Source organism: Enhydra lutris, unplaced genomic scaffold, assembly GCF_002288905.1.
Source record: "Enhydra lutris kenyoni isolate GAN:26980312 unplaced genomic scaffold, ASM228890v2 scaffoldscaffold12, whole genome shotgun sequence".
Lineage (NCBI taxonomy): Eukaryota > Metazoa > Chordata > Mammalia > Carnivora > Mustelidae > Enhydra > Enhydra lutris.
This window is the reverse complement of record NW_019154096.1, coordinates 50,277,769-50,288,053: the sequence shown is the minus strand read 5'-3', so window position 1 is coordinate 50,288,053 and position 10,285 is coordinate 50,277,769. Positions and strand designations below refer to the sequence as shown.

General features: G+C 44.5%; 1 protein-coding gene across 1 annotated transcript in view; it reads right to left on the bottom strand.

The window, feature by feature from the left end:
* Positions 1-134: 134 nt before the first annotated feature.
* The window catches only part of LOC111145259 (phosphatidylinositol 4-kinase type 2 alpha), a 30,470-nt gene continuing 20,319 nt past the window's right edge, over positions 135-10,285 (bottom strand). Inside the window, exons 6-9 of the mRNA XM_022500057.1 lie at positions 8,981-9,080; positions 8,148-8,281; positions 7,582-7,641; positions 135-2,742 (exon numbers count right to left, since the gene is read on the bottom strand). Of these exons, the coding sequence (XP_022355765.1) occupies positions 2,581-2,742; positions 7,582-7,641; positions 8,148-8,281; positions 8,981-9,080 (456 nt within the window). The 3' untranslated portion in view covers positions 135-2,580. The remainder of the gene's footprint in view (positions 2,743-7,581; positions 7,642-8,147; positions 8,282-8,980; positions 9,081-10,285) is intronic.

The following is a 10,285-nucleotide window of genomic DNA, read 5'->3' as shown; positions in this document are numbered from 1 at the left end:
ATTTTGTTACTCAGAATTTTTCCAGCTTTTAGGAAGTAGTCAGTGCAAATAGTGCCTAATCCCTAGTAGGGAAATAACTCGTAACGAAACATTAATATTTCTGCAACAAATATACACACACTAAGAGAAAAATATGATGGTTACAAATAGCTTCAATTCATACCAGCGTAGGTTCAGGTCACGTTTTGGTGTCAAATGAGTTAATGAAAATATTAAGCACTGGGACTTCGGAAATGAGGACCTGTATAACTCAGGAGCCATTATCTCAGCAACTCCATGGAAACACATGGTCCTTTGTCCTTAAAATTGTATTCTACCTTGTCTTCCTTTTACCCGAGATCACTAGACAAAAAAGGTCAGAATTGGACTTGTTATTCATACATTTGCATTGATTTAAATACATTACATACAAGTTCTACAGTGCATTGGAAGAACAACACAGGCAGCAGCACTCTCCCAGCCCAGCCTCACCTCCCTGACAGGGGGACAGGGCCTGGGGCTGGCAGAGAGCTGGGCTGTCCCATGAGTGCCACCCAGAAGCCTCCCCTGGCAACTTTGCGCCCCCAACTCTCCCCAAGTCCACATTCAAGGCAACCTGAGTACAGACTTCCAGGAGAATGGAGACATGCCGAGAAAGGATACCCCACATTCTTGCCTGCCAAGACTGGGATCAGCCCCCTCATACGTTGGACCCAATTTCCTTCTCATCACAGAGCTGGTCTAGATGAGGGCGATGTGCGGATCTACTTGGCTGGGGGAAGCAACCAGCTTCCTCTAAGACTGCCTGGACTCTCTCACAGCCCAGGTGGGAAGCTTTACCAACAGGTCTGTATAGAGAGGTCTTTGGAGAGCTAAACACACCTGGGTCCCCTCTGGCCTCCGAAAGCCCTGCTGCTCCTGTAATCTGGGCACAGGCACTGTCGCCACCACGGTCCCCAAGGCCAGATTCCAGGTCAGCCGAATGAGATTGTCAGGGCTAAGAGCTATGTCTTTGTCCACAGGGCATGCATAGCCAGCTCCCAGAAACTTCCTGACAGCTGGAGGGAACCCCACCAGAAACTGGCTCCTGGGGGCTGGGAGGCAAAGGGACCAGCTTGGCCCAGCTGACAAGAGGACTGCACATCTCTGCTCTGCCTCCTGGGCAGCGGGAGCTGGGCAAGCAGAGGGCACAGAGCCATAGTCCTCGCTCCCTTTCTTTGGTTGTTTTTCAAACCGTCAAGATAGTTTCTTTCCAAGGCTGATTGACCAATCGCAGGGTGCCAGAATCTTGAAGTGTCCAGTAGCGCAGAACTGCCCCTTAGCCACAGATGGCACCCTCTTCGCTCCCTCCGGAGGCCATTCTTTGCTTTGGTGTGGAAAGGGCTTGGACACCTGGCAAGGGGGCCAGCTGAGGGAAGAGACATGGAAGGATGAAGATGCACACCGAGCTGGGCAGGCGCTGGGGGGCAGTCTGAAGGCCCTTCTCCTCTGGGCCCTGCCCTTCCCAAGAAGCCAAGGAAACACTGGCCAGTAACAAGAAGTCGGGAGCAAAAGGAAGCTGCCCACTAGGAAGAGAATGAGTCCCGTTACTCCCACCAGGCAGCAGTGGTAGCATAAAAAGAAGTCCAGGGACCTAATATCCTGTCCTCTTATGAGCTGAGATGCAACTCACTGAGACCCAGAACTGAACCCCTAAGTCAAAAGTGTTGAGAAAAAAAATATCTAACAACAGAACAAATTAGAGGACTTGGGGGAGTTTATCACCCCAACTCAGAAAGCAAGGCTGGGATAAGTTTACCTACAGGCCAATTACAGCTCCCAGCATACACTTAGGCCAAGTGGATCGCTTCCACATGCTGGGAGGGCCACCTCTTCCCTCTTGCCTTTGCCTGAATGGCGGGTAAACTGCAAGCCTGGACTAGGGAGGGCAGAGAGCAGAGCCGATCTCTATGATCATATGCAGAACCACTGAGAGTTCTGGAGCAAAAGTGTCCTGGCCAGGAGAACTGGGTTGGGAGGCTTCTAGTCAGCCTATTGCACTGGTGGGAGAAGGGGAAGAAAACCTGGCAAAAAAAAACAAAGGAAAGGTGTGGCTTCTGTCTGTCCCAACTGGTGAGTCACCCAGTGGCTCTCTGAATCACCCAGCCGGCGTGGTCCATGGGAGTAAGGAACTGTGAGGCACCTGAGTGTCTGGGTCCATGCAAATTTAGGTCTGGATTACAGGTTTCTGACCTGAGAGGATCTGGGATTCTGCCTGGGTTTTGCTACTAATATTTAAATTCGTATTTGTGTGTTCATTTTCTGATGCAGAATATAATGAGAATTGCCACAGAGCAGGGTGTCAGGGAGGGAAGGGAATTTCCCAGCTTGCCCCCATGGAGGCTCCAGCCCTCCCTAGCAATCAGAAGGGCCCAACAGCACACACTGTCCCTCCGATTGTGCTTCTCCCTGTGCTTGGGAAAGCCCTGAGGGGCTGGCGAGCAGAGAAGAAGGGTTCTTAAGGGCACTGCTCTCCACCAGCATCTCTGGCTTTTCCTGCAACCCACTCCCCAGGCTTCCTCCTAGCCCAAGTCTCAAACATGTCTTTGTCTGCCTCTTGGGCTACCACCACGAAAAGAAGGGCTTCCGACTCTGAAAGCTCTGTGTGTAGGACTCGCTAGAAGACCGCTGGTGGGAACGGGCCGTCTCGACAATCACGGGTGGCATCTGGACAAGGTGCAGGGGACTCTTGTTGTCTTTCAAGGCCTGGGTCAGATTTAGGATCTGCAGCAGGAAAAATAAGATCAGTGAGAGAAAGATCAAGGCATCCTGGTCTGCCTCTGAAGGGTGACCTGCTGATAGAGTGCTCCCATAAATCAATACAAAACAAACACATTAATGGAAAATTATACAAATAGGGTGTTTCCAAAAATAGAATATAAGGGGCAAAATATAGAAAATGGAAATCTCTCTGGTCATTTAAAAAATGCAAATTAAAATCAAAACCTCCCACTTTTTGCCCTTCTTATTAGTAAGGATACAGAAGAAGAAGACGACGAGGCCTCAGATTTGAGGAGAGTTCAGAGCCAGGCTATGAGGCTGGACCCTGGGCCAGTTCTTCAGAAAGGCAAGTGGATGATAAAAGCTTAAACGTGAACAGGCCCTCTGAGTGTGCAATTCCATTTATAGGAACTAAAGCAGCAATCATAGATATGCACAGTTTCAACGAATAGAGTGCAGTATTGTTTGTAACAGTGAAAATGGTATAAATGCCCAAGAGTATGGGATCAGTTAACGATCTCAGGGATAAGAAACAGCAATTAAAAGATCTATTTTATTGGCATGGAAAGCTGATCCTGATGTCAACAGACAGAAAAGGAAGGAGACAGGAGCCAGTATTATAATGTGACTCTACTTTCATTTTCTGAAATTCTATCTTCCAATCTACCTATCTGCAGAGAAGAAAAATTCTGCAAGTTGGCAGTGATTTTCTGGGTCAAGAAATTATAGGTGATTTTTATTTGTTCATTGTTGTTTATCCTATATTCTCTGATTTTCCTACAAAGACTATGTATTTTGAAAAAAGCCAGCATTTCACTTGGCTTCTCTCTCAAATGCTGTCTCTTTATCAGTTTTTTAAACTTAAGGAAAAGTTAAAAGATAGTATAGAGTTCTTGCACACAATTTACTCAGTTTCCCCTAATTTTAAATTTTCACATAACTACAGTCCATTTACCGAAACTAAGAGATTAACACTAAAACATTACTATTAACCAAACTTCAGACTTAACTCGGATTTCATTAGATTTTCCAGGACTGTTCTTTTTCTATTTCAGGATCCCATTCGGGAAACCACATTGCATTTAGCTCTTTACCAACTTTTGTCCATATTTTACAAATATTTAAGAAATGTGTTCATGGCAGGGGTGCTTGGGTGGTTCAGTGGGTTAAGTGTCTACCTGGGCTCAGGTCATGACCCCAGGATCCTGGGATTTGGAGTCCCGCAATGGGCTGCCTGCTCTAGCAGGGTGTCTGCTTCTTCCTCTCCCCAACTTGGGCTCTCTCACTCTCTCTCTCTCTCAAATAAATAAATAAATAAATAAAATCTTTAAAAAATATATGTATATATTTTCACAGGAACGTTTGTCAAAATGAGAATCACCACCATTTATCTTCTCTGATAGGATAGTACAAAAATGGAAGTTGTCCTATGATAGCCTATACGCTTGCTTGCTTTTTAAAAGTTCCCTCCTTTCTTTCTTTCTTTCTTTTTCTTTCTTTTTAAGATTTTATTTTTAAATAATCTCTACACCCAACATGAGGCTCAAACTCACAACCCCAAGATCAAGAGTCACATGTTCTACCAACTGAGCCAGCCAGGTGCCCTGTTGAGCGTCTTCTTTAAACTACTGAAGATTTTCCTAGCCAGGCCACTGACACAGGGGAGGGTAAGCAAGGCTGCACCCCCAAATCACACAGACACATAGCCCTCAAGCCACAGATATCCTTGGTCTGCAAATGCTGCCCATAAAGAGGCAGAGATACACCTGAAACAGAAGGGGGAGGTCTGAAGTGGAACCTACCAGTAATTATTTTTTTTACTTAATTGTTTTGGTATCTATTAGAATCCTCCACTGCTTCAAAACCCTTGAACACAAAACTCAGGGTAGAGAATGAAAAGGAGGTTCAAATGGAATTGGAGTGAACTGTGCAGGAGACTACCCAACTTAAGAGGATGTTAAACCTGTCCTGGCTGGTTCTTCCTGTGCTTCGTTTTGTTCTTTGGGTTACAAGCTGCCTCTCATGCATGCTCAAGCAGCAGGGGTAAAATGTCAAATTATCTACAACTTACTTTCTAAAGATTTGGCCAAAAAAAATATATTGATCAGGGGCGCCTGGGTGGTGGCTCAGTGGGTTAAAGCCTCTGCCTTCAGCTCAGGACGTGATCCCAGGGTCCTGGGATCGAGCCCTGCATGGGGCGCTCTGCTCAGCAGGGAGCCTGCTTCCCTTCCTCTTTCTCTGCCTGCCTCTGCCTACTTCTGATCTGTGTCTGTCAAATAAAATAAATAAAATCTAAAAAAAATATATATATATATATATTTATTTATTTATTTATATATATCAATCTACCTAGGAGGAGACAAGTTACACAGGTATATTAAAGAGAGAAATTACAGGGATATATAGAGATGGATATTATTCCGATAGATAATCAGCAGATAAACAAGCAAATAGATACAGAGGTAAAGCAAGCGTGGACGACTAAGTGTAACAACTGGTGAATCCAGGGAAAAAGTCTACTCTTTACTGAAGCTTTGAAATCTTTCAAATTAAAAAGCTGACGAAAGATTGATAGCAGGCATATAATGCTAAAGGATAAACATCGTCTTCGAATATGCCATTTAAAGAGGCTTTACCTCAGACTTGGCACTCTTTCTAACACCTGGTGTGACATCTTTACAGTGAGTAACAACTTCTGTCACCCAACTCCGTCTCTCTGGGAGTTCGGACTCTTCCCCTCTGGCTCAGGGCCCTCATACAGGCACTCCGTGGGTAGGCTCGGGTAGGTAAAGGGTTGTGACCTCCTTTCCCTGTGGCAGGTCAGGCGTCTGGAAGGCAAAGGCTTGTTCTGCCTCGGCATGTGACTGGTAAGCTAAAAAGGAGCTGGATGCTCATGAAGCTTCCGGTGTTTCAGAGGTAGGCACTCTAGGTTAAGAGACCAAAAGGCCCTCAAAGGACATTAAGGGCATAAAACGGAGAGAAAGATAAAATCACTCTCCCACCCACCTTTTGCCACTCTAGATAACATCCTTAACTGGATACAAGAGAGGGGTGCTATGGTTTTGACAAGGGAGTAAGATGGAAAGGGATTAGGGAAGATAGTACAACAGGGACAGAGGCACAGCCTGCATAAACTTGAGAAGAAGTGCATTCCTTTATGCTAAGTTCCACAATATCACAGTACATCATGTGGTTTTTAAGGTTTCCAAAAATCCTGCCAGCTTAACTGGGCCCTTACATGACTTGAGAAATGTAGGAAGGCCACGTTACTGGTATGCAGTCAACTGTAACAATTGCAGCTCTTAAAACCTTTGTACGTCCCATTTCCAAGGAAACACAGACTCAGTAATCCCAAGAGTTGCTCTCACCAGAACCCTTTACCAAAACGGTAGGAAGAGGTAAATGCCTAATTACAACTAGAAAGACCTTCCTATCCTTTAAGGAGGTGAAAGTTGCTTTTTCTTTTTCTTTTTTTTTTTTTTTTAAAGATTTTATTTATTTATTTGACAGAGAGAGATCACAAGTAGGCAGAGAAGCAGGCAGAGAGAGAGGAAGGGAAGCAGGCTTCCCGCTGAGCAGCGAGCCCGATGCGGGACTCGATCCCAGGACCCTGGGATCATGACCTGAGCCGAAGGCAGCGGCTTAACCCACTGAGCCACCCAGGCGCCCCGAAAGTTGCTTTTTCTATACACCAAATCATAAAACAGCTAATGCACATTGAGAACTTCAATTCATCACGCACTACTCCAAATCATTTATTTCATAATAACCCTATGATGTAGGTGCTATTATTAACCCTAGGTCACAAATGGAGAAGTTAAAGGAAGGAGAGATTAAGCAACTTCTCCAAGACCTCACAGCCAATAAATGACAGAAGCAGAACCCAAACACAGGCACCAAGATCAGTGCGTGCCCCTTAACCACTAGGCCATCCCAGATCTCTTTAAAGTGATAAGAATGTCAATGCCCTGTGAGTTTTAAAACAATTTTTCAGGCATAGTCTTTACTATATTTTGGAAGATCAACAGTGCCCTAGGAGTTTCCTTAGCTCTCTTTGAAGGTGAAGTGGAGAGAGAAGAAATAATATGACTTGTAGGGGTGCCTGGGTGGCTCAGTCATTAAGCGTCTGCCTTCAGCTCAGATCATGATCCCAGGGTCCTGGGGCTGAGCCCTGCAACAGGCTCCCTGTTCGGTGGGAAGCTGGCTTCTCCCTGTCCCACTACCCCTGCTTATGTTCCCTCTCTTGCCGTGTCTCTCTCTGTCAAATAAATAAAATCTCCAAAAAAAGAAATAATATGACTTGTAACCATGATAACAAAAATTATAACCACAGCCAATATATGAGTACTAACCATGTGCTAGGTAATTATCTTTACTAAACACTTGATATGCATTATCTTATGTAATCCACTGCCCAACTCTGCAAGGTGTTATTATTGTCACATTTTATAAACAAGGCAGCAGAGGCTCTTGCCCAAGGACACAGAGCTTGTAAGTAGTGAACAAGTCTGACTCCAGAGGCTAGCTCTTAACCACCAAGGCATATGGCCTGCCTTGAGCAACTTGAGGACAGGGGCCACTGGGTAAATTTACCAATGAACCACCTAGCAACTGGCACAGAGCTGAGCACATAGTGCCTCACCAAGCACTGGATACCATGGAAAAGGTGGGAGATTTGCAAGAGCTCCCTTTCCTCTCCCACATGCTACGACAGAGTCATAAGTAAGTAAGGCATAGACTCCAAGGGTGTAAAACACAAGCTTTACACATTTACTCAACATGAGCACATGACCCTCCCAGAGAGATCCCAGGGATAACAACAGGAGGAAGTCCCAGGCTTACCTGTCCCCGCATGACAGCAATCTGCTTATGGAACTGGCCCCTGTCAAAACCAGGATCTTTCTGCAAAAGAGCAGAGATAAAGCCTGCATGAATCCCTCAGAAGAACCCATTTTCTTCCCCTAAACAGAAACTTTCTAATAAAGAAAACTTACATGGAGCTTATGAGACTTAGTGAAATTAACTACCACCCCAAGAACTCTGTTTCACAGATGGGGAAAGAGAACAAGTAAATATCTTGTCCTGAGTCTCATTATTATCTGACTCTACAGAACTTCAGGCTCTAGAGCACCATTTGCCAAGGAGAACTCTGCAGACACTGTGCAGCCCATGACACGCAGGATAAACCCACGGTGATTCACCACAGCTGTCAAATTTTTTTTTTTTTCCAAATTGCCCCAAACCAGGTCTTGCTGTCCACATGCGGGAATCTTGCTTGCTCTTCATTGGCTACCACAGGTCAGAGGAGTGTTAGCCATTCTCTCTTGGCTTGTATCAGGAGCCATTAGAAAAGCCATTAGAAATTCCTTCTTCCATATAGTTTTAAGGTTGAGGCTCCCAGGGCTAACCTTGAAGAGTTCATACAGGTCCTCCTCCAAGTCCTTGACGAAGTTAGGGTCCGATATCTTTGGAAGAATCAGATCTTTGATCTCCTTAGAGAATGGGACTTTTGCCTGGGGCAACCAGGCCCAGTAAAAGGGATCTGAAAAAAGGAAAAGCACAAAGCAAAGCTGCCCATCTATGTCCTCCACCTATCAGAGCACTGCAGAAGGCAGAATGCCCCTCTCACATGATATACAACAGGAAAGAAAATCACAAGGGATGTAAATCCGCTATAGAGTAAGTAGAGGAATTAGGATTCAAGGCCAGGACCGCAGAATCCCAGAGGTGGTGCTCTTTCTCAGACATTACGTGACCTTCCAGTGACTTGCCACTGAAGACATTCAGATGCTCCTTCTGAGAAGACAGACTGTACTGCAAAGGGGCTAATGACTTCCTACTTGTATCTCTCTCTCTTTCCAAGAGTTTCTCTGTTATTAACAGTACAGGGGCTGACTTCCAGGATGTCAACAAGGAAGACAGAACACTGACAATAGCTTCTATTTAGAAACACAAATGGGATAAATAAGATAGTCCTCAGAAAGTACGAGAAAAACAAAAACACAGATGAGAAAACTCAGCTGTGCGCTTTTAATAGGAATAATGTAAAGTAAAAATGACAATAATACTTTGCATTTTGCAGTACTTGCCGTATGTCAGCTACTGTGCTAAATGCATGAGCTGCATTATTCCATCAATTCTTAAAACAATCCTGTCGTAGAAGTATTATTATCTTCACTGCATAGAAGAGAAACTAAGCCTAAGCAGGAAAAGAGCCAGACCACAGTGGTCTTAGACTTACATGCCCTCCAGGAATCAGGATGCTTCAGGGGGAAAGCCAGCCCATTGTCTATGGCAGCCACCTTGATAACAGGCTCCTTCACCACCACCCAGTCTGTGTCCTAAAGAGCAAGGAAAGACCAAATACTTAGGGTCCCACCTACCTCAAGCCCTTTATAGTAGTAGCAGAGCACCCTACCTCAACCCCCACAGGCACCAATCCTTGGTCAACCTCTGACTAGTTTCCACAGTTCCTAGTCTTAGGACATTTATGGCACCTCTGATTTGGCCTATTCAAGGGTCTCAGAGTCCCTTATCTTAGGAAAGGTGCACTTCCCCGGAAGCTGCCACAGCCCTTGGTAAGAAGGAAACTGACAATAACAAAGATAACTCTGGGCCTTTCCTCCTAGTGAAAGGCAGTGAGTCCTGAGATTATGAAAAGAAAAAGGAAAAAGCAAATTATCAGCCAGCCAAGGTCCTTTTGTGTAGACCTTGACCAGATGCTACTTCACTGGTGACCACATTTTCCTATGACACAACAGAACCGCTCTGTGCAGAACTGGCCACTCTTGCACAAGAGTCTCTTGCCATTTCAATGATAAGGGAAAAGGACAAGGCTGATTGCAGAGTAGGGCAGTCTACCTATGAGAGCCCATCAGACACTCTCGTGACTGTTTGGCTCCCTACTTCAGGTTCACAAGTGCCATCACAGAAACAGGATATGTGGGTTGAGGATACCTGCATCAGAATCCCCTAGGATATCTTATTAAAAGAATGGAATCCTGAGTTTTACCCAGGACCTAGTGGGGAAAGGCCCAAAGAGTTTGTATTATTTTTAGTCAACTCTTCAGGTGATTCTGATGTCCCAAATATGAGAACCACTATTAGAGAAGGAAGTAAAAACACTATGAGAATGTGTTAACCAACCTATTGTGGTAAACATTTTGCAAAATATACATGCATTAAATCACCACGTTGCACATCTTAAATCTGCACAATGTTATATGTCAATTCTATTTAAATAAAGCTGGACAAAAAAACACTTATTATAAGGAATAAAAGTCAACCTTACTCTCCTATTCTAGGTAGCGTTCCTACTAATTCTTTAAAATGTGCAGACTGAGCAGGAATAGAAAAGCATGGTAGAGGATGAAAGCAATGAGAAAGTAAGGAAAGTTGCAGGAAGCAGCTTTTTCTAAACTGATGTTCTACGGAATTGTCTATTATGAGAAAAGTATTCTAAAAAAGTTTAGAAATTACTGGCCAAACAAAATTAAATAGATAAATTTAATGGACTACTTCTCAGACCATTACTATGCTCCTATGC